This window comes from Lepisosteus oculatus, chromosome 5, assembly GCF_040954835.1.
Source record: "Lepisosteus oculatus isolate fLepOcu1 chromosome 5, fLepOcu1.hap2, whole genome shotgun sequence".
Taxonomy (NCBI): Eukaryota; Metazoa; Chordata; class Actinopteri; order Semionotiformes; family Lepisosteidae; genus Lepisosteus; species Lepisosteus oculatus.
The window spans coordinates 42,243,696-42,268,272 of record NC_090700.1 but is presented as its reverse complement, the minus strand read 5'-3'; the positions used below and the strand labels follow the sequence as shown (position 1 = coordinate 42,268,272).

Sequence of the window (24,577 nt, the reverse complement as noted above, 5' to 3'; positions counted from 1 at the left end):
AGGAGCTTGGGAGACAAACAGTAGACCAGAGCCAGACGAACGAAGGTTGTAAGGTAGCGAGCAGGATGAAAGTAAATCAGAAAGGTACTGAGGTGCCAGGCCATGTAGAGCCTTGTAGAGCCCTGTAAGTGAGCATGAGGATATTTAAGGCAACTTTAAACCTCATAGGAAGCCAGCGCAAGGAGTCCAGGACAGAAGTAATGTGATCACTTGCACTTGACCAAACTGGGATTTTGGCTTCCGAAATCTGGTCATACTGAAGTTTGTTTAGAGTGGATTTAGATACCCCAGCTACTTGGGCACTTCAGTAATCAATTCTAGAGAACAGCAAGTGAAAGTGTGTTAAACTGAAAATTCACAGAATGTAATCCGTTTTGTCTCATTTTCAACAAGTCCTTCTGGCCAGTTTATGATTGCCATCACTGTTAGAACCTAATAATTCTTAACGTAGTAAACTATGCACCTTTATTACCCATGAAAAGACAAATTCCTTAAAAAACAAGAAGAAGGTAACTTTTTATAATTCCATGCATCCTTTATTCCATTACAACCATTATGTTGCCAGAAAGCAACTGAACACAGACTTTTTTTACGCAATCAGTTTTTAACAATCTCAATCTTACAGTACATTTAAGGCTTTTTGATTTCAGTAAAATCTACTAGTAGTGTGTGTACCTTTTAAGTATTTTGCATTATTTATGCTTACTGTGATTCCAGTGTCAAAATCAAGTTAAATACCTTTAATTCAGTTTCTTTTCTACAGATATCAAAAGAAAAAAGATCTGCATAACACAAATGTGTGAATTTATTAATAGTTACTGAAAAACACTGTAAAACTTTTCAGTATGAAAGGAATGAGGAGGCTAAAAATACATCAACAAAATCCTGTTTTGTTTGAGAATAATAAAGTTTCTACAGCAATAAACACATCTATATGTAAGAGTGCTGTTCTCCAAGCTGGGGTTCACAGTCCAGGACATGAGAACAATTCAGAGTCACATCTTGCCAAAAAAAAAAGTCAGGGGAAAAAAAGAGGCCACATTTCAATGGCAAAATGAATGCCCTATACGGAAAAAGCCACTACCAATAAAGGAAATCCTGCAAAAATGATTCTGCAATTTGACTTTAACCATCTAGGTGTTTATAACTAAAAGTATATTTTTGAATTTCATAAAGAGGAGCTTCACAGTGAGGACAGGACAGTAGGACTACAGGTCTCAGACATTAGACCAGAGCATCTAGAAAAGGCCCCTCATGCTTTTTAGTTTTGTTTCAAAAGGTCAGCCATTTTCACCAAAACCTTCTAATTTAATTAAGACTAAAAGATAAATATGATCTTTCTCCACGCACACAGGGCTTCACAGTGATCGAACCGTGAAATATAACTGGTCATTTCTAATTTAAAGATCTTCCCTGCTAGCTTGCTTTCTGTACGTAAGGCCTGTCTTTCAGCTGTCTAGAAGCTGTTGAATCACAAGCAGCACGTGAAGTGATAAGTAGAAATGGAAGAAAATGAGAGCTGTTAATTCTCACATTTTCAAAATCTCAGTAACGTCTGAGGAAATATTGAAAATACCAAAATTACCTTGTGGAAAAATTAAGGAGTATTTTTCATGCAGCAGTTAAGCCTAAACAGTAATGTTAAATTGCAGATGGGCTAATTGTGAACCATTGCTTTCTCTGTAACTGAACCAGGGTCTATTAAACCTGGATACTGTCAGCCAAGAAGGAAACTACTGCCATAGAATTAAAAGGAATGTTGGAGTAAAATTCAAAAAACGTAAAACACCTTTTTACCATTTCAAACCTTATTTTAGAGTGGTTAGATTTACACAGTTTATGTCCCAGTTATTACTGAATAAGAAAATGACAGCTGAACACTGAATTTCTGCAGCAATTATGCTGTCATTAACTTCTGAAATCCCAAGCACCATGCTTCAGAGTTTGCTTTGAAGGAAACGCCAAACCTGTTCAGCAGCAAGAAGAAAAATCTGGTTACATATCCAGGGGCCTGTTCTCTTCTTAAACAAAAGTATGAATAATTAGATAAAACCTCACCACCACAAATTGTTCCAGTTACAATACCACAGCTATAAACATCACACAGGTGAATTAAATCCCTTGGCCTGAAACCTGACTAAAGTAAAGACCAGAGAAAACACAAGCCACACCAAGGGCAGCTGTTTTAGGATTCGGAATCCGAGTTTGTTTCCCCCTAACTACGATATAAAAAATAAATCAGGAATGCAAAAAAACATACAAATTATAACCACTGTGTGGAAAGGAATTTGTTACAAATACTTGCACCTGAAAAGTGCCCCCGTTACTCGGTACACTTTATGGGAATTTAAAACCAGCACAAAAAGAAAATAAAAAAAAAATCAAAATAAATTCAGCAATTGAATATTTGAGGTGCAATAGATTTTTTCAGGTATAAAAGAATACAAAGTTATCACATTTAAATTCACCCAGAACTGAGAAAGGGCGTTCTTCTGAGTCAGGAACCATGAGAGGAACTGAGAGGAGGCGTGTGCAGACACTGATCGGGTCAGCCCTCCGGGGAGGATCGGGAGCCTGTCGCCACTCCCAGCGGGGCTGGATGCTCCTCCTTCGTCTTCTGCTCCTGGTTCTTGGCCGGCTTCAGGAGTTGGGAAGCTCGAAGGATATGAACTGTTTTAGTCTTTCCAGGTACTGAGCGTACAGCTCTATGTCATTGTGTCCCGCGCCCTCCACCCACAGAGGCTCCACAGCCCTGGGGCAGCGCTCGTAGATGGCCAGGCCGTGGGAGAAATCGATCACCTCGTCCTCGGTGCCGTGGATCACCAGCACTGGGGAGGCCACCTTCGAGACTTTATCGATGCTGAAACACAAAGAAGATGCATCTCAGCACACACAGAGGCTGGCACTGAAGGGTCAGGACTGGCACCGAAAAACAGGAGAAAGAGCCCAGCGGCTGATGACGCATCTATTACTGCAAACAACTGAAGAAGCAGGAATTGTTAGACATCTTTAAAACTTGAAACCAGGTGTCTTCATCTATCAAGGATGAAAAAAGTGTGCACTTAATTTGAATTTTGTACACTAAATAGTAGATTATGAATTATGCAATACAGACTGGTCTTCCAATAAAAAGAATCCCTTGCATTTATGTGATCTTTTTAATCCTGAAGGATTAAAAGAGGGGACCCAGCTTTTCCAACACAGACGTGCAGCCCCCACCTGGAGGGGGAAGGAGTCCCCCCAGGAGCCCACAAGAACTCAGTTAGCACCTCTACTCTTACAAATAGTACAATGGAAACTTTTTTCCTAAATTTATAAATGCAAACTATAAATGCAAATTTTGTAATAGCCAGCAGTATGTTTTTTCATGTCTCAGCTTGCAGGTACAAGTTGCGCCACACTGGAATCTTTAATAACAATAATAACCAAGAACCTTGGTTTAATTACTCATCCAGAAAACAGCCCCGCCTACAGCAAAGTGTCACCATACTGGGAACAGTTTTGGAAATTCTGGTCCAGAGGGAAGGGTGCCACTTACTGGCCCACCAGAACCACTTACAGCCAGGCCCAGACTTGCTCAATTTCTGAGAACTAACAAGGCGATAACACTCCTGCATCTCATGTTCTATATATCAGAACTGGGATCAATTGATGATTCATACACAAAAACATGACAGACATACAGGATGAAAACTACATCTCCACTATAATATCCCATTTAATTACTATAATATGTCACTGAAAAATGAAATGGCAATTAAAATAGAAAAATGGGATGTTGGAACAGATTTAATTTTATACTCTTGGTCCTTGTAGCTTTAGAGAGGTGTCCATACACAGGAAATAAATGTTTTTAGTCCTACAGTCTACATTAACTACAAACGCACCAGCAGTGAGGAGATGGCAAACATCTGAATGTGTTCACAGTGCAAGCAGATGGTGGCATGTGGGGTAGCCAGCAGCTGTCCTGTGGAGGCTAGCAGCAGTGGGATACCCACTCTCATTCATAGTGTTTGAACAAGAATAAAACACGTCCTCAGGAAATCAATCCATTCTCTTCTTCTCAAGCACTTGGCCCAGAAGACAGATCCTCCCTGGCCAAGCTCTCTCCTTTTTGCCTAGTGATCCCACTGCACTACCTCCTTGAGATAGCATTTATTAGTCAATAAAATTTAGTTCAAATGCTCATAACACTTTCACCAGGGGTTGCTGGAGGGCCTGGTATCTTCCAATTTCTGTTCCACCCATGTTCTCAGTTACACTGCTGTTCTAATTATTTAATTACCTGAATGACTAGTATACTTTCTGGCCATGCTGGTTTATAGGTAACTGTACCTTTAATGAAGTGAATGTCTTCTATAATCAATTGTAAAAGACTATTATTTATAGCTAATTTAATGTTGAACTTTTTTCACGGGTTGAAACAAAAATCAGAAGACAAGAATGAAGCTGGAGACTCCTGCTTTACATTAGAACAATTTGTTAATGGCATCAATATAAACCTGGGCAGATTATATGAGGAAATAATCTATAAATGTATAATTATAAATGGGAAAAAGAAAGTTCTGACGTGGACACTCTTTCAGCGATTCAACATTTTCATGTTGCTTTTAGGATGTTTGAATTTAGCAGCAACCAGCCACTTCCTTCTGCAAGGCAGGCTTTAATGTAGACTGCGACAGGAAGTCCTGTGCTAGTGCTTCATTCCTGCTGCCCACCAGACAACAGCAACTTCGTTAATATTCAAGCCCACACCACACTGCAGCCTGTGAATCCACCGAGATGGAAACCTCATTAAATTTTCATACAGCCTCACTGTAAATGCCTCAGCAGCCTGCTCTCAAACGTCCTGCAGGGGTACCAGGTTCTACCCTCTTAAACTCCTGTGATTGCTTTGATGTGAATGCAAAAATAAAACACTGTAATAAAGGACTACAGCCAGGTTTGATAAAAAAATAATTAGAGTTCACAGCCACTCCATTATTCTTCCTGCCAGTAGGCCAGTGTCAGAAAGGTCTTTGCTAAAACTCCAGTTCCAATAAAGGAGACAGCAGATTCCTGAGAAGACTTTATTAAGATATCTGATCGGCCCACAGGTCTCTCACTTTCAGGATGTTGACACAGATGATAATGGGGCAGAGCAGCTGTGGGTTAAAGGCACCAGGGACCTGTGGCACAAAGCCTCAGTGTTAATGTGCACTCGTTCTAGGATATACAATACTGGGTTCCTCAAGTTAGTGTTTAATTTTGGATCAACGATGACACAAAAGCTTTGTTACAGAAAACATTGGGGGCAAATTCCCCCTTTCATACCAATGCCCGTTTCACATTCTGTGAACTGGAATTGGGAAGTGGTTTGAATGAAGGAATTTGAAGTGAAAAGCTGGAAATAAGAGCAACCCAGTCTAAACAGATTTTGAAGTTATAGACTTATCTTAGACAATGCATACAGTTTTGCCATGGTGACCACTTTTCACTGAGCACTACGGTTTAACAGTCACGCAGACCTGGCAGTAGCTATCCCAAATCTGTTTTTTTAACACATCCACTCAAAACCAAAGGAAAGTTGTAAAAGAATGATCTCTTTGTGGCAAATTTTACCCTAATTATTCCCACATTTAAAGCATCCTGTTGCATCCTGTGATAAAAATAGAATAATTTAATTCAATATTTCCCGGCCTTCTTGCCTTTGTTGTTTTCAGCTTACACTCAATCACATTCAATCATTCCCATTATCTCCTTTCATGCAGTTTTAAAGGACAAAGCTTATTCTTTTCAAATTTTGAATTTCGTATAACTGGATCTGGAAATATCTCACTTGTCCCCACTGTCCTGCATGAATAACAAGTCATTGCTATTTCACAAATGGCAGTTCATAATATATTAAAAGCTTACAAAGAACACTTATGTTTCAAATCATGGCTCAAAGTATCATCTGAGTTTTAGGATAAAGATGAAATGATAAAATTCTGTTCAAACACCCCTAATCAGGTTGACATCTATGTGGGATTTATTGTCTTTAATCTTTAAACCATAAGTAATTACAGGCTCTGGGAATTGTAAATTCTACACAAAAAAGGCACACACTCATGTCATCTGATTTTTCATTTGAAAAAAGCAAGCAAGTAGTACAGTTTATTAGATCTGGGGTTGAACTGCATGACTCTCTTATTCTGACCTAGAGTATTTCCAGGGCAGGAAGGCTAATACATATTGTAATATTACATTATGTTTCATTTTATTAAAAAAAAACAAATGGTGTTTGTCAGTGATTACATCCAAAAGTGCAGCATCACCTTACTCTTAACCTTGCAACCTTTTCCTATTTGCATGAGGTGGCTGGTAACTGCGCACTTGTTTCATTAAAGTCTAGTGCAAATGACTCCATCCCACGCCTCCAACAGAAGGGAAAAAAAAATCTCAGAAAAGGATCTGTGTTGGTTTGCAAATTAGTGCAAACCAGAGGGAGAACCATATATTTGAAGCATCACCTCCTCTATCCATGTATGTACTGCATGTGCTACAGAGGGGTAATCTGCTTACTGGATTTATTTCTAGCTGCTGGAATTAGGAGTGCTCTTCTGATTTTACTCTCTACAGTCTATCAGCAGACAAAAATAACAACACACTTGTTTTTGTGACATGTCAAAATGTCAAAGTTGTTAATCACAACTGTCGAAGGCCAAGAGAAACTTTATGATTCTGTGGAATAATCCCTCTGCAGTTTAATATTCAGGAACAGCTGGCCAGCTGTTCATACATGGTGGAGTTGCCCAGATTCACAAGAAAATAACTCCATCAACTTGAAATGGTTGTTCCTGGAAATAAAATCTACAAAATTAACTAATTAAATCCATTTTATAGTAATCCAAATACTAGGTTAGAATTTAGAATGTCAAAAAGGATAGGCAAAAAGTTTTGACAGAATATATTTCTTATAAAGTCAGAGATCTAAACGAGTACAAAACTCTATTCAATGGCAGAAGAATATAATGATGTTAAAGTAAGAATGAAATGATAGAAACAAAAAGACACACTAATCCACAAAGTAAAAAAGATTTTAAAACAGAGAAAGATTGAACTGATGTGACCAGATCAATGTTTGATCCAGCAGATTGTCCTGTAAATGCCTGGAGTTATGCCTGTCCAGATCAACAGAAATCAATACAGTAAGCTCAGCATTGGTATACATTATTTTTTCCCCACCTCCAACACAAAAATAAATTATACTGTTGGGCTAAACTTGTGACAGTACAGTACTCGGGGGTATTCTATGTTCCAACATAACCCTTAACATCAGACAGTGACCTGTGAGACAGTGTAGTCACTAAAATTATATAAAGAAAAAATGAAGCACTTCAAAGTGGATATCAGTGCCACAAGAATTATTAACTTTTTAATTTGCATCTGTTTGATTTCTAACTTTTTATTCTGTTTTTCTCTTACTCTTTCTCTTACTTTTTTAGAAACTGCTGCACTCAGCTGCTACATTTACTGCCCACACACCTGCTGTCTGAAGTCTGCTCCTGCCGATGTCTTGTATGAGGGGAACAGACTTCAACTTAACTAAGAATTGAAAAGACCTTTAAAGGCGTAATAATTATGCTGTTCCTCCCCAAGATGTTCTGTAAGCACAAAACTAAATGGAGGCTTCAAAAGAAAAAAAATATTTTCTGAAAACTTTACAGGCAGAGCTGAGGGTGAGAAACACCACGCAGCTTTAGAAAAACACATTAAAGAATGAGAAAACCACAAAGCTATAGCTAGAGGCAACAAAACCTATTTCCTCTCTTATTTCACATACAGTCTCCTGTATAGCACACAACCAGTCAGTATAATAAAGAAAATGGTGGTAAAAAGGAGATGATTAGGAAAGGAGCAATCATAAATCTAGGCCTTTTTCAATTACCGGGTCTCCTGCTAGACACAGTTTCACTACAACACAAGGTGGCAAGTGAAGAGACCACTGTTGCACACACAGTGGAGATCTGAGAGCCTGTGTTGTGCTGTATTCCATCCATTCGGCCAAGTGTTTAAAAAGAAAAGATATTCAGACCCACCTCGGAAATGCATCAAAGCAGTACGTCTTCCTGGTGTCAGGGAAGGCCACCCGCAGCCCGGACATGAGGGGGGAGTGGAGGATGACGGCTGCACACTCGTAGCGGGCAGCCAGGTCCACCGTGGGCACCGTGCCGATGCTCTGCCCGTACAGGATGATGTTCTCCGGTGTCACTCCGTACCTGGGCAACGCAGGGAGTTTCAGGTGGTTAAACAGCTGGTTAATACATTTCAGCACCTTTTCCTGAGATCTGGCCTTTCCTGTTTCTCCGTCTTAAAAATGTCTTTAAAACTAGAAATGTCATGGAAGCTAGAAAATAATTGTTATTCCCTCTCGTAACTTATATAAATTAAATAAAAGACCTGGAATTCTAAGACATATATTGTAGCTGCCTTGTCTAAAAAAGCCTGTTTAATTAAATGGGATTATAACCAGTTCTATATGGGATTATAACAAAAGTTCTTTCTATTTCTAGCAAAGCCAGTAAGCTTCTGTTGTTCTAAATTCAATCTTGTTAGAGCTATACAGCAGTGACTGTACTGTTACACCAGACTGTACTGCACAGTAATACCCCACTTACTGGCAGTCAGGTTTGCTTTTAGTGAAAGACTGCTGTCAGATTTGATCTTAGCTCTCTTCAGTGATGCACAGATAATCGAGTCCTGAATTTGTTTTTTCTTGTTGACAGAGGAATGTACATGCTACAATATACAAGTTAAAAGAGCAGATGCTTCCTTCAGTCAAGAAAGTCTGAAGCTGTGCTACTGAAATTTCCCCCTTGAAAGTCTGCGTTTTTATTTTTAATAAAGCAACAACTTCTTATAGTGATGAAAGTTCTAGGATTATGTCAATGCAGGAAAGGAAATGTGTAGCAGTCTTAAAGCAAATATGCAGCACTAATGGTGCAATTTTTGTAGTTATTAACAGAAAGTATCTGGAGCCCATGGTTTAGGTAAGGAGAATACAAATCTACAAATGAGCAGATTTATGACTGGACATACACAACTAATGTCATTAACACTGCAAATGTCAGTTGTGAAAAATAATAAACAACTGTAAGCTGTGGGTGCCATTACTGAAACAAGATTCTATGACAATTCAATCTTTGCAGAAGCACCCTTAATGAAAGATAACAACATTATTAGAGTGCCCTTCTGAGACTGGCAACACTTCCTGGTAGTGTAATTTGTTTCCCAAACAGTTTCTATTGTTTTTGGTACATTTCTTAGTGCCCGAGTTATATACACACAAAAGCAGGCAGCAGCAGACACCCAGACAGCAATGTTACCATCAAATAGCCTGATCTGAATTGGTTGTAGTAGCTAAGAAAAGCTGGACCTGGTCACCATTTGGAAGACAGATGTTCAAGGGGGTTCAGTGGACCAGCAGGTGATGCTCTTCCCTATGGACCACAATTTCCAAACCACTTCCCCAGTATGGTAACCGTGGATACTGTGCTGCAGGAAGAACAGCTTTTCAGATAAGTCATCTGAGATCCTGCTCATTAGATTTGTGGTGTTAACCCTGGCTTCCAGGGTAATTTCCCCACTCTGGGCTTCTAAAGTCTGGCTTCCCTAAAGTTCCCTCTCAATTCACTGGTGAAGTGGTTTCTCATCCCTCCATCTAGTGGGGCTGATGGAGAATAACTGCTGCAGTGCATCATCAATGTGAGAGTTATGGGATCCTTTGAGAAGAAAATGTTAAATTTATATACAGTAGATACTATCATCTAGAGACCAAATAAGGGTCCATAAAAAGAGTACACCCACTCCACCTTATTCATGGGGGATATGTCCCTGAACTATCTACAGTTACTGAAAACCATATATAATGGGAAAAAGGTGTACTATACCAAATACTGTAAATACCATGGATACACCTAATACACTGTGAAAATCAACATCAATGTACCAAATAACAAAAGAACATGACAGAAAATAATCTTAGTCCTGCACCATTTGTATTATATAAAGGAATGTTAAAAAATTAAAGTAAAGCACTTTTTTGATGGTCAAAGTGCAGTAATCTAAGGGGAGATGTGATGAGCCTGCAACAGTGTATGTGAACATGCATGATGTGTTGATGGTGGCGATAGGGGAATTGATGATTGTGAAGCTGATGATGAAATGACTGTACAGTAATCACTGCTGCTCATCTTCCTTAGTTTGTGTTTTGTGGGTTAAAGGATTTGAGCACAACAAAAGGCAACAAAGGACTGAATCCAAGCGAATGAAGAACTGGGAAGAGGTGAGGGATATTGGGAAGCACGAGAGCATGCGAGAAGTTTGAATTGAGCCTCAGAGAAAATCTGAGTAGATTTATGTCTCCAAGAGAGTAACAGAAGCTTCGAGAAGGTCTCTCAGGCCAGGCCGGACATGACCTCGCCAGTATACAAAATCACAGATGAGAAGGAAGGGGTGTATGCTGTATCAACACAACACATTGAGGAGCTGTTGCTAACAGCTGTGAAGTCATGGAAAATATGGAAAATTATATTAAGTAATAAGTAATGGAAACTTTTTATAAAGAGCAACATTTTAGGTCTTTAACAGATGGAAGGGCTGGTAAGCTATGGATATGATTTTTTAAACAAACAGTCATAATAATAATAATAATAATAATAATAATATTTGAGAAATCCCATAATCAACCAGTTTTTGGATGCTTGAAAGTAATGCTACAACCTAGGCTTGCAGGTCAGCTCATGAGTCTGTGCTTAAGTGAGGTGCCAAAAAACCACAGCATAACCACAAATACCATATGACCTGGCTTCACATGAAGCCCAGGGAAGTAATAAAAAGATATTTAGAATCTCTCAGATTTAAAAGGAAATCTGATCTCAGTGTAACTGAAAGTTTCTCTTTTGTTTACTTACATGTACAAAAAATGTGTTTATCTGGAAAAAAAGGGCTGCAGCACAAATGTTCCTATATCGTCACAGTCAACATTTCAATTACACAATATACCTGTAAATAAAGAGAAAGAAACTGATACTTTGTAGTATGTTTTTTTAAATTAAAGACATCTGTGTTAAAATATTAAACACAGGTTCTTTCGAGAAATGAGTGGATGAAACCCTTGGATCAAATAAAGATAATAAACACACATCCTCTTTCTGGTTCCTAGCTTTCTGTTTATCGGTACAAATTACACACTGCCAGTGGAGAACCTCACGTTTCTCTTAAACAAAAGGGGCTACATTACATGTCTCATGTCTACTGTAGCTGCTTTTAGAGGAACAAAAATGCTACTGTTAATGCAGGCCTCTCTGTATCCAATAATTAAATAAAATCTAAAATCACCAAAGGTTCTAATACAGGAGAAAAAACGCAGCAAAACATGTAATCTGAACCAGTCCCTCTTTTCCGATTTGGACTTACAATTTTAAAATCTTTCCAAGTAGCCGCATGCTTCATGGAAACATAAGATAGCAGCTGATACAAATTAACAAAACTGCATTCACAATGCCAGCAAACAAAAACTATTTTATAACACCCTGGTAATGACAGAGGAAAGCCAAAACCACCATTTGGAAGGCTGGCATTATTTGAGAAAATAACTTCATTTATGGAATTCTCTTGTCCAAACAGGAATTAAGGATGGAAAGGTACAGCAAGTTCACCAGCGAAGCAGCTGCCACGTTTCCATGTGGTGAACTTTATGTTAAACAAAACGAGAAAGCTGCCTGTCTAAACAGCCTCCAGACTTGTAAAGAAATCGATCGAAACAAGCACTGCATCTTAGTACTGGACCACTGCCAGCTTCCCCTTGGCTTCTGGACAGACAAGGGGAAAAAACAGTGGCAATTACTAAATATCTTTTACAAGAATTAACATTGTTTCACCACTTTTAATCCCTAATTCACATTCATTCAAGGAAGTTACACACTGTGACCTGTGCCACTAGTAACTGCATTGTTTCAAAATGATATTAAAATGATGGGACAAAATGAGAACTGAAATTAGGTTGAGACACATGATTTATCAATTAAATATTTTGTGGTTTTCTTTAGAAGCTTTAATACCTGGTGCTGGCTGGAAGACTGTCCCACAACCTTAATTTAAATTATCTTTTGCTGATGCAAACCTTTGTCGATGAGGTTTTTTAGAGTGAACTCAACGAGCAACCATCATGATAAACTCGGGGAAAAAATGCTGCCACTCTCTCACAGGTGCATTTCAAATTCTACACAGAGGCTGTCCGGGAGTCTCTTCATGGCTGTGCACTGTCACAGTGACAGAAACGGCTCTGTTCCTTCCAATTCATGTCTTCCGTCACAAACAAACGAATGGAAGAGAACTGAAAACAAGCAAACAAATCCTAAGTCCTCTATGTAATTAACTAGGAAACACTGACTACACCAACATTAGGGAGACAGTGTAATTAGTCATTTCTTATTTGGAGATGTGAACAGCATGATGTTGCCACTTTCCCTGGTTTTTCCATGGTCTTCATGATCAACTCAAGACAGCAAGATAAATTCCCTGTTCCCAGACAGCTTCCTGTAAGAAATTAATAATGTGGCACTTTCTGTATTTTAGAATGCTGTGATAAATGAACCATATGCCACTGAGTATTTCCAAAAGTATTCCTTTTACAGAAAACAAGACCAAGTCCTTTTGTCATCCCCTTCACTGTTGACAGCTTTTAATTGCTTTGCTGTGAGTGAATGTTTGACGGTCCTCATCAGAAGACGCATAACGATGCAGTGCTGTGATGTTCTCAAAGAACAGCAGAGCAAGACAAGACTTTTGGACTCTAGCAAGAGCACTCCAGGATGTGATGATGGTGGATTACCACTTCTAAATCTTATTCTTAGAAACAAATTTGCATAACTTGGTGTTTATTTTTATTTGAAAGATGGGACTGACTGTATCACTAAACACAGTATAATCAATGAGCTGAAATCAGTCAACACTTCTTGCTTTATGCGAGACAGCATCATTCTTGCAGCCTTTATTTGTAAACAGGAAACACAGCACAAAGATCCGAAAGGAAATCAAAGAAAACAAAATTAACATCTGCATGTGTTTAGGGAGTTCACATACCAAGACCAGGAGGTGAACATGCATAAAGTACTGTGCAGTGCCACTTCTATTGGTTCATATCTAAGACGTCTTTTTTTAAAACAGCGCTCATTATCAATCAGATGAACTCATATTTATGTAAGCCTACTGTTGACAGCAGACCCCCCAAAATAATTACACATCCCATGTCACTGATCATATGAGTAGGAGTGTCAACCCCAGTGTCCTAGTTAAAATGTTCAATATGCTCAATCTCATCTTCCCACAGTTGGCTAAATAGCTGCTACAAGTCATCCTGGGTTTTTCACTTAAGTGGAAAATGCAGTGCGTTTACTACGTAAAGTGTTTTGGGATCCTATTGGAATTAAATGTACAAGAAACTTCGTAATTCATTTTACTAATAAAGGGGAGCATGGGTCCTGGGTTTGATTCCAGCCTAGGGCATATTCTGTGTGAAATGTGCATGCTGTCCTCATGTTTGTATTTTCTTATTATTCCAGTTTCTTCCTTAAAAAGCTAGGCTAGTTGGTGCCTTTAAATTGACCCCATGCTCTTGGGTGTGTGTCCTGCTCTGGACTGGCATCCTGGACAGAATGTGGTCCTGCCCCGGGTCCTGTGATGAACTAGTGTCCTGTTCAGGCTGCAGTCCTGTCTTGCACTCTATGCCTGCGAGATGGGCTCCAGGTTGCTGGGACCCTCACTAGGAGAAGATGACTTTCTGGCAACAGATAGATGGATCCGGGAGACCAAGAATATTGTTGAGTAAGACTGAGGATTGAGTTCCTCATAATTCCTAGCATCCCTCAAATTTCACGAATGTTGTACATGTTAAAACACTCATTTCAAAATGAAAAGAGAAACGCAGATTTCTGGATCCAAGAAATTACACAAAAATTAAGTTTAATCTCTCGTGTTTCTGAATCAATCTCAGATCACATTGTGTGTTCATGGTTGACTTAAAATTTACAGTTCTGGACACCTAACCTGAGAGCTTAACGAAAAGCTTAAGGAGACTGTCAATTTTTACACAAAGAAAGCATGGTGTCGCATTCTGAATGGAAAGACAGAAGGAAAATAAGAAGTTATTTAATTTTTTTTTTAGAAAATGTAAAAATATAGATAAATAAAAATTAAACCCATTCACGTGAAAAGGAACTGAACTTGAAGTCATTTGGTGTTGTAGCACCAGATTAAAAATGTGCACAATTCACATTACAGGGTCCTTATTTCTGATACACTTCAGTGCTCAGAGGTTGTTTGCGGCTTCAGTCCTGGTAAGTGGTTTCCAGCCAGGGGTGGCAAAGACCCCTTGGAGCTCTGGACAAGGGATCACCAGAAACACGGATCAAAACACTATTAACCCCCAAGTCTCATGATTTGCACATTCAACATTTCTTCAATGTGTATACACTATATTCTAAACATCTGACACATCTGCTGATCTGTAGTTATGCTTTAACAATTTATAATTTAATGTTGCTTTATCTTTATGATTATATATTCATGAAACATAGCTGAAACTTAGCTGCTTCACTGTGAACAGGTAAAAGGGCTGTGTTAATTGATGTTATAGAAGGGCAAAGACAATTCTGTTCTTCTAACAGGACTCACAGCTGTGTTATTACATCAAGTCAGGGAAACATGAACTGAAGCCTGACAGATGCAGGCACTTAATTACACTCAATGACAGAAACACAGCTGATTTCAGCAGCCGGCATTGTTAAAGCAGAGGACAGCGCACTTGTATTTCAGTACGGCTGGATGCAATTCTGTGTTTCTCTTAACAGCTGTTTCATCAGTTCTGGCATGAAACTGGCTACAGTGCTGAGTCTTGGCTGGCCGTGGAGGGTGGCATTTGTAATCCATCGCTGACCTTGGATATCTAAAAAACAGCATCATCAAGGTTGCAAATGCTTATTGTACCTCAAACACCAGTGACGCCTCCATAACTAACGGTTTAAATCATTCCATGAAATCAACTGCTCTGATTCCCAGAACAGAACTGGCATTAATTGCCGGATCAACTTGAACAGTCAGGGCAACCATGTTCATACCTGACAGTAAAGAAAAGCATTCTCTTAAACATAGAACACAGACCTAAAAGACAGATTAGTACTTACTATAGAATAATGGGAGTGTGCCTTACTATATCTGCATTTTATTCATGTTTCCATAGTTTGCCCCCTTCAGTACTTTTATTTCCAACAGCAGTGTCACAATTCAAAGACTTGCACCCACCTATCTCATACATAGTTCCCAGAGAGCCAAGCCAACCATGGTGTGATGTACCTAGAATACCTAGAACGTGATGTGTTTCTAGCCACTTGGCCCCTTACGGACAAGAGATATTAGCTGCCCTGTCCACAGAGCTGAAGGGCTGCAACTAGGCTAACCAATACTTGTCACGCCTCTGGAAACAGTCGAGCTCCCTTTTCTCCAAGTCTTCAAGTTCTGACTCAATAAGGATTTCTAGCATCTCACAAGAAGTTATATGAACCCTTCGTTAACCCCACTTTGTTTAGAAGATTTTAATTCCACTTCTTTCACCTGTAAAAGCTCTGTCCTTGATAAGAAAGGACCTGCTGGAAAATCAGGGTCATCTACACACAGCCCCTAACTTACAGGAACACCTTGGTCTTGTGCTGACTTTCAGTCTTCTGTGGGCTCCAGCCACCAGCTCAGTTTTCCCCAGTGGTAGTTTGGAGTGGTATAATCCCCATTTACTGGTATTTAAACCAAGGACTTTGCTGCTATTACACCACAGTAATGTGTACTCTGGTGACTGGGATACTTCAGGTAATGAACTCAGAACACAGACCACAGTTTCTTTTGGCAAAAAGATAATGTCACTGCAATCTCTCTTTCCCATTTCATTAGCTATCATGCTACTGTAAGTCCAATAACTCAGTTTGGGGAAGAAAATGTTTTTTTCCACTTTTCTTTTATTTTTGTGTTTTTTCAGGAGGGAGCATCCAAATGTTAGCAGATGTGCGATATGAAACGTGTTCCTTTCAGGCTTCCTCTGTTCCGTACACACCACCTGGAAGGCCCTGCAGACGAAACATCCTGCAACAAACCTCTAAAGGAAACAAAAGCTGTCGCTTGTTACCGGCCAGGCTCTCACTGCCAGGAACACTGTCTCGTCCAAGAGAACAGCATGGGGAACAGCAAAGCAGTCTACTCCATGATCTGAATAACTACCACGATGACTTACACTATTAAGAAAATGATATGCTTAAAACTATTTTAAAGTAGAGACTGACAGATTCATATAAATCCCTTTTTGGAAAGATTCATACATACACTTGACTTCTACTGGTCTAAATTAGGTCACGAGGTGCCATCAGGTGTAAAACGTCTGACACTGCAAACACAAACTACAAATGTAAAGCATGTTTGCGTCACTTTTCCACAAATGCTTACTATCAGTTTAAGGAGTGCCAATTAAAAATACAAACCTGATTAAAACCGGATTATAAATATCAGATAAGTTCTAAAAATAACAGCATATTGCTAAATACATTTTTAGACCACATAGACAGGGAGCAAACAGAATACAAAGTCTGTAATCATTACACTTGGCTGCTTTGGCAACACACAGTTTCTCCATCTCATCTAATTTACATTATATGCCAGACATTAGAAGTACAATAATATTTGTTAATTTGTTAATTAACAAACGTGTTAATTAACGTTTCCCTTGTTAATTCTGAAAGAACATTTTGAGAAATAACTTCATAATTTATACCACAGTATTCAATCCTAGCACATACTGTAGGTTAGCCCATTACAGGAGTATTCAGGAAAGGCTGCACAATTCTTTAAGCATAAGACTAAACAAATAACAAAATCTCTGTCTCTCATGCCAGATTTCTGTTTTTTAAGATTTTAAGACTTCTTTTTTCATTAAAAGCTGAAGGCATGCTACTTTATGATAGATACATAATATTGAATGACAGCACAACTATTACAGTACTTTTCCATTAGAAGCTCTGCAACAACTAAATGTAATTTAGAAATTTCCACAAAGAATATACACATCAGATATTTCAGTAAAAGTGCAAAACATAAAAATTCAATTTTCAATTGAATTGGAAGAAAATGAGATTTAAAGAGTCATAAGTGATTTGTGGGATCAGTGAACTGAACTTAGCTGAGCTCAGTTCACTGAAGGAAAGACAGGCATAGTTTTACAGAAACTACAGAACCAAATATTAACATTCAGGGGAAGGCTCAAGGTCTTTATGAGACTGAATGCATACCAAGAAGAACACAAACAGAAAGTACAGCTTTAATAAAACTCCCTGACCAGCATCCTGTTACTTGAAACTTCTGTGTAATAATTAACATAGCTCAATGCTAGAGTACACAATACGTTTGCCACAGCCCATTACTTCTCACCATACAGTGTGCAAAGCTCAGTGTACTGTGCAACATGGAGGCACCTGTGCTTTGAGCACAGATTAAGAGCTGGAAAATATACATGACCCTCACAAATAAAATGAAGCAAAGCAACAGTGAAAATATAACAGATGTGTAAGTTGCCTCAATTTGCTAACATGGAACTGTGATCAGTACTAAACCAGTTTAGTTATGCGATCTTCATAATTCCTAAGGCTCCTATAACCAGAGATCAAACAAAGATCAAACAAGAAACATACAGGGACACCTGTAGTTACAGCACAGGATACAAGGGAATACTGAGCTATTTCTTGTCAGAGATGGGAGTGGAGAGCAGTTTTATCCAAAGGTAGTGGCTGTAATTCCATATCAATTCAGAAGTACTGGGAACACCACCTGAACCTCGGGCACATTTACGAGGTGGCCTCACAAAAGGCGTCCCATCCCCTGTGCACAAATGGGTCCCTTCCAAACAGAACCCCAGCCCATAGCAGGGGATATCTGCAACCACCAGCTCTCGCTGCACTTCCAGAAACGCCACAAAAGCTATAGGACTGGGCTACAAATGGTCCGCTCTTAGGACTGCTGCTCGTCTCTCTAGGATGAGGATCGCTTGCTTACAGCAGGATAAGAGGAAACCCTGCGGGGGTTTCCAAAAATATTTACAGTTGTAAGAAAAGAATCCAACTGACACAAGTGTGTAATGGGGTGAGTCATTCATGATTATTTGGAATTAAGAGTGTGAAGATATGAGACATGAATTGAGGCATGCTGTGGTTTCTGTTATATGTGAGCAGCAGAGAAATCAATATATTATTACTCAAAGATGCGAATGTTTGTGTGAAATTGAAGCTCCCTGTGAAAAACATTTAACACTAAAAATATATACTTTGTGTGTCTAAAAGTTACCTAAAAGTTATTGGTTACAAAACCGACTGTAAAATAAATACCTGATCTAATTATCTTCCCTAGAAATACACAGAACGTCCACTGTACCCATCCCCATTCCCTAAACCTGGGCATTAGCCAAACTCTGCTCCTAGGCAGTTGTCTGCCTGTCTAGGACTAACAGAGTCAGACTGACAGAGATTTCTCCCTTTAGAGGCTAATAACAGTTGTACCCTGCCAAAAACTGAGAGCTCTGTGAAAAATATAAAAGTCTACAAATGAGAGGCCATTAGGCCCATCTAGCTCATTCTGCTACATATAGTAACAATGTGTGGACAATCCCAGATACACACCATCAAAACACCAGGGTCTGCAGGGTCATCTCATACTGTATATAATGTTTACAACAGTGTTCCGGGAAGATTTGCTGTGCAAAGACAAGGAATATTTCTATCAACATGGCCGGTCTAGCATACGTAGCAAAGGGCATGCATAAACCTTCTTTAGAGAATGTTCATCTGTAGAGGGAAGAGGGGTCCTTTGAAAAACGGATATCATCAGTGACTGGCACCCACGAGTCAATTCAGGCTCTACTGGGGGGGAAAGTGGTCATGCTCTGCACATTATGAGAGCTATAAAGTAGAAACTATTTCAGAATGTGGGATACAGGTGAGGAAGCAGCAAGTGAATATTTGTAGATAGACCAGGGAGCCTGGAGAGAGATTATTGGACCATGTGAATCACTATTCTACAATGACTATGTAATTTGGGGGCTTGGTTGACTCTAGAACTCCTGGAGCCCTTGTTATGATCAGAAAACATTTCTGTGGAGAAGCTTAAGATTGGCTGAAAATTGACATTCAACCATGACAATGATTCAAAGCATAAAACAAAATAGTCTATATGGATGTAAGGAAAGATCTGATGTTATTTTTTTCTTTATCTAAGTGTTCGCGACTGGCCATCTCAATCTACAGACTTCATAAATATTATACATATTAATTAAATCTTTGATTCTAACATTAGATGAATGTTCACTAAAAAACAAAGACTTTCAGCAATTCTTCATGCAAGAAAATGTTCCTTTGCAGTTCCAGAACCTTACAGTACACTACACTACAGGAGCCATGTAGACAGTGTAATCCCTGCCTGAAGAGGGTTTGAAAACTACCAATTACAGAGATGTTTTAAATATGATGTTTTTTGGTCTTCAATTATTTCTGACAAATGTATCTTTGCTCTGTTCAATGCTATAAATTATCAGATATTTAGTGCTCCTATTTCACCAGGGATGTGAATTAATTTGGAGGGCACCGTATCTAGAGTCAAGAGGTATTCTGGTGCAAATATCTCTCCTCTCCTCCCACAGGGGGCAGCATCCTGAGGTTACCGGGAAAACAAGGAGTTCTTCCATCTGGAACATGCCCATATCTCCCGTCTGGAAACGACAGGGCATTCTGGTTGTGGAGTAGGTCACTCCAGCCCCACGAGCTATCAGCTAGACTCTCTGCAAGGAACCATGGAACTACGTACTGATTAACACCACTATCACAGAAAAACTTGCTAATGGCATGGGAATGCTTGCATGAAATTAAAGCCCAATCTAACAGAATGCAGAGAATGGCTCTCTATGGTTGAATTATCAGCCAACAGAACAAGGTTAAAATGATTATTAGTGAATTTCACTTACAGAAACAATTTCATGGTGTCCCCTGTCCACTGCATGTGCTTTAATGAGAACTGCAAAATGTGTGCCATGAAGCTTTTCATGCAATCTGACTGTGGATTATAAATGCAGAAACTGTATTTAATCATTGCAGTGCAGGCAACCAGATCAAATCAATAGTCCCTTTGATTAAATCATCTACAGGCATCGCCAGAATCATATCCCACTGTTGACAATAGATGGTCAGCATTGGGAACAGACACCATAGAGCATAGGCTGTCTCTACTGCTACTGGCACTTTTTCTAAGAATGTTAATAACCTTAAAAACTGTACAGCAATTGTCAGGAAAAAACAGTGAATGTGTTAAATGCCTGTCATGCCTTTCCAGCTTTTAATTTAGAACCCAACAGTTTATTGGGTTTTAATGATTTTAAAGTCTTTTTAAAGGATTTTGCTTTCTTCCCTGTTGGGTCGAGTACTTAATTTGAGTCTAAAGCAGTTTTTCTGTCTGAAACCTGAACAGTTCACTGCACACGAAACTGATGAGATGCAATTAACCGTTCTAACAACATAACAATGGACTGATCTTTTTTTTTCTTTTCTCTTAAGCCACTGCAACTGCCTGTAAATTCAAAGTGAAGCTTATATTCTGATAACACCCAAGCAGCCTACGCCAAAATAAATAATTAATAATAATAATTGCTTATAGCCCTTTTCTGGACCCTCCACTCAAAGCACTTTACAGGTAACGGGGACCCCCCTCCACCACCTCCAATGTACAGCCCCACCTGGATGATGCGACGGCAGCCATAGTGCGCCAGAACGCTCACCACACATCAGCTATCAGTGGGGAGGAGAGCAGAGTAATGAAGCCAATTCATAGATGGGGATTATTAGGAGGCCATGATTGGTAAAGCCAGGGTTATACCCCTACTCTTTTCGAGAAACGCCCCGGGATTTTTAATGACCACAGAGAGTCAGGACCTCAGTTTTACGTCTCATCCGAAGGACGGCGCCTGTTTACAGGATAGTGTCCCCGTCACTATACTGGGGCATTAGGACCCACAACATCACAGTGTGAGCCCCTGTGCCCCCTGCTTGCCCCACTTACACCTCTTCCAGCAGCAACCTTAGTTTCTCCCAGGAGGTCTCCCATCCATGTACTGACCAGGCTCACACCTGCTTAGCTTCAGTGGGCTGCCAGTTGTGAGTTGCAGTGATATGGCTGCTGGCCATAAATGGCATAAATGGCAACCCTGGAGAGGAATACAAACATAAAGAGAATGCCTACAGTACTGTACCAGCTATTCTAGTTCATTTTGTGTGTGAACAATAGAAAACCTGTTCTGAAATCGTTTCCATTCTTATTTTTATTTGCATAGCAAACCTGTTTTAAAATACTTCAATGGTTTAATGGCCTTTACGTCAATGAAGATAAGGAACTAGAGCTTTGAAATGTGGGTGTGAGAAAGATCAACCGGCTGCAGAGACAACAGAAGAAACAGTATGTTAAATCTAATGCAGGACGATCCTTTCTAGTCATAGCTACTGAATTATCTGCTTACTTGACAACACTATCTGTATCATTGGTAACATTTTCCCAGTCCTTCCATTTTCCAAAAACAGAAACAAGAAACACAGTATTTTGGCTGTTGAGCTTTCTCAGTGAGAGAGAGGAATTATTAGGTTTACTAAAAAAAATTCAAAGCAGAAATAAAGGAATGAAAAAACAGTTCTGCTGCCTATTAACACGGGCCACACCCCAGACAATCCATTGAAGTCTCCTAATCTTGGCTTCAAAGGTACCTCAAAGCAAGTACAGAAAAGGTTTGTTCTCTTTTGTACATTTAAGAACTCTGATCCCAGCCCCTTCAGAACCTTTGAGAAGGACAGGGTTTGTCCTAAAAACATGCATGCAAGCTGAAAGACAAGGTCTAAGTATGAACAACACTGCCTGGTTTATAGTATCCACACCTTGCATATTGCCTACATGGGTGACAGAATAGTCTTGTACCAATGCACAGCGATCCCTCCTCGCACAGCTTGCTTGATTTGTTGTGCCATCAGTGGAAGGAGAACTTTAATCTAGAATTTGTGATCCAGAGTGTAACCACATCCAGTCCTGAACTATAAAACCCACACATTAATCGGGAGGTAAATATTCCTGGTAAGGGTCACAGCAACCCAGAACGTTTTCTAGAAGCAAAGGGCACAAAGCAGGACTCTCCTTGGATGGGATGCATGGACACACAAGCACATTTTAGAGGCACTTACCCCATACAGAAGGAACCTCAATGTGGAATCAAACTAAGGACCTGTGAGGGAGTTGTGCTAACCACCATGACAAAACCTGACCTATAACAACAAAGCCAAAACATATCTCCTCAAACTCTTTAAAATGTTAGCACACATGTAAATAGGATCATGAACAGGGTGGCACACAAAATGTATTTCCCCCACCCCTAAGTACATACAGACCAGCAGTGTTGATATAACCCTGTGTAATCAATCTGAGGAAGGAAATAACTCGAAACAATTCACTTGCATTGCTGTGCACCTGATGTCATTCAAAGTAACAAAGTACAAAGCAATTAACTGAAATGAATAAATCAAAAGCACAGGGCTGAGCAGGCCTGGATATTCACAAGATAAAGGGTAGACATTATATTTGTAATTTTAGCACCAACGATGAAATCACGGTGCATATTTAAGGGCACAATCCAGGATTAGCACTACCGCATACCAACAGAGGCACAAACTACTTGCTGCAGTCTCTCCAATGTAAATTTCATAGTATGAATCAGCACGTCTACAATCTCCTCCCAAATCAGTACTCCCAACAGGAATCATATCTGGGGCTCCTTGTGACCTTACTTTTCATCCTCCTCACATCGAAAGCGCACACAACTGGTAGCCATTCTAAAACTAAATCCTTGAACAATAAGGTTTCAAATAGTGCTGGAATCTGGCAAGGGGGAAGGATATACTGTAGCCCACAGTGTGGCTTCTGGGAATACTCTACTTCCTTGTATTAACATATTGATAAGCAGTGTACCTTACAGTAGTACTAACAGCACAATCCTTCACCATAACTATTAATAAATACAGAGGTAAACCACAGGCATTGCCTGCATTCTACCACTGCCATTAACAACACATAACCACAATAGAGGTGTATACTGAGTTTAACTACTCTTTTGGCATACAGAATATACGATTGTATTGACAATTCAAACGTAAAGAAAAATGAGGGCTACCATGTCAGTTACTAAATGCTAGCATCAATGAGATACATATATTGCAAATACGGGATTATTTGGGATGACCCGTGGATGGAGGAATTTCGTGTCGAAGTAGTGCTTACTTCAGTAAGAATTGAAGGACTTTAGATAAAGCTACCGCCTGTGGAAACTGGTGATGATGCTCAGTCCACTGAAAGGGGTCTGAACGAGAAAGGCATATGGCGACGGCATTGCTAATCTTGTCATTGTGTACCGAGGGCTGTACAACCGCCCTGTGTGCAAGTAAAGCGAGTTGACGATGGTAACCATGGAAATTGGTGGATGGGGGAGGGGCGGAGGCTCACATAGGGATCTTGATCGTAACCTTGTCGATTTCTTGAATGCAACAAACCCACCCTTTAAATCTGCGCGGCCGGACTGAATTCATAAGTACTGTACTCACTTGGTCCGAAGAGCTTGCCATGCAGCATCGATATCAGCGTACAGGTTCTTCTCCGACGGCTTTCCAGAGCTGACCCCGTATCCCGAATAATCGTAGGAGAAGATGTTGCAGTTGATCCTGGAGCCCAAACCGATATAGAAGCTGCACATCTGGCCGAGGTCCACCGCGTTGCCGTGGGAGAAAAGCAAGGTGTAGCGGCTGTTCGGGGCGCACCGGACAAACATGCAGCCGACCCGGTTCCCGCGGCTGGTCCTGGTGTAGAAGACCTCCACGGCGTCCAGCTCCCGCTGGGAGTACTGCCAGTCGGCCCGCTCGTTCAGATGGAGGCTGCATGTTCCGCTCGCCTCGTCGGTCTGGACCGAGTACGTGGGCTCCGGGGGCAGGAAGGCGAGCTTGGCGGCGATGCGACTCGGGCAGGGCGGGCAGCAGAAGAGCCAGCACAGCTCGCCAAGAGAGAAACCGTTCATCCTAGGGCCTTGCTCGGGCATTGAGACTTGATTGTAAACAAACTAATCCCCGTTCCTAATAAAACAAAAGAATGCGACTATAAAGCCAAGCGCTAACATACAATTGCGGTGGTTTTTTTTAAATGATTAAAACACCGCTGTCAACATAGTTGAAGAATAGTTCTCATACAGCGCCGTCTTATAAAAGAGCCCTTGTGTATCAAGCGAATTATTTTTTTTAAAAAACGAAGCATTTACAACCTGTACTGTAAGACAATCACAAAGCAGGCAGCCATGGTTCAAGCTCGACAGTAGCCAACCATTCAGCACAACTTCCGGGTTAGACAGCGGATATCCTAGTGGTGCTGTCAAGTCAACACAGCGTTCCTGCATTTGTAATTTATT

General features: G+C 40.0%; 1 protein-coding gene across 2 annotated transcripts; it reads right to left on the bottom strand.

The window, feature by feature from the left end:
- Nucleotides 1-514: 514 nt before the first annotated feature.
- abhd17c (abhydrolase domain containing 17C, depalmitoylase) lies at nt 515-24,577 on the bottom strand. Of its 2 annotated transcripts, XM_069190464.1 has the most exons (4): nt 24,434-24,577; nt 23,727-24,248; nt 8,061-8,240; nt 515-2,860 (listed from the first exon to the last, which is right to left on the bottom strand). In XM_069190464.1, the coding sequence occupies exons 2-4, from the start codon at nt 24,212-24,214 to the stop codon at nt 2,641-2,643; spliced, it is 888 nt and encodes a 295-aa protein (XP_069046565.1). In that variant the 5' UTR covers nt 24,215-24,248; nt 24,434-24,577; the 3' UTR covers nt 515-2,640. The 2 variants fall into 2 exon arrangements, with proteins under 2 accessions (XP_069046565.1, XP_069046564.1); XM_069190463.1 differs by having other exon boundaries at nt 23,727-24,576.

Bases quoted from the DNA above. Each gene is read 5' to 3' on its own strand.
- abhd17c (XM_069190464.1), bottom strand. From the start codon at position 24,214: ATGCCCGAGCAAGGCCCTAGGATGAACGGTTTCTCTCTTGGCGAGCTG. The intron at 8,241-23,726 runs GTGAGTACAGTA...TGCGTTGCCCAG, and splicing joins TGGCAAGCTCTTCGGACCAA to GTACGGAGTGACACCGGAGA. The intron at 2,861-8,060 runs GTGGGTCTGAAT...TTTGTGTTTCAG, and splicing joins TGCTTTGATGCATTTCCGAG to CATCGATAAAGTCTCGAAGG.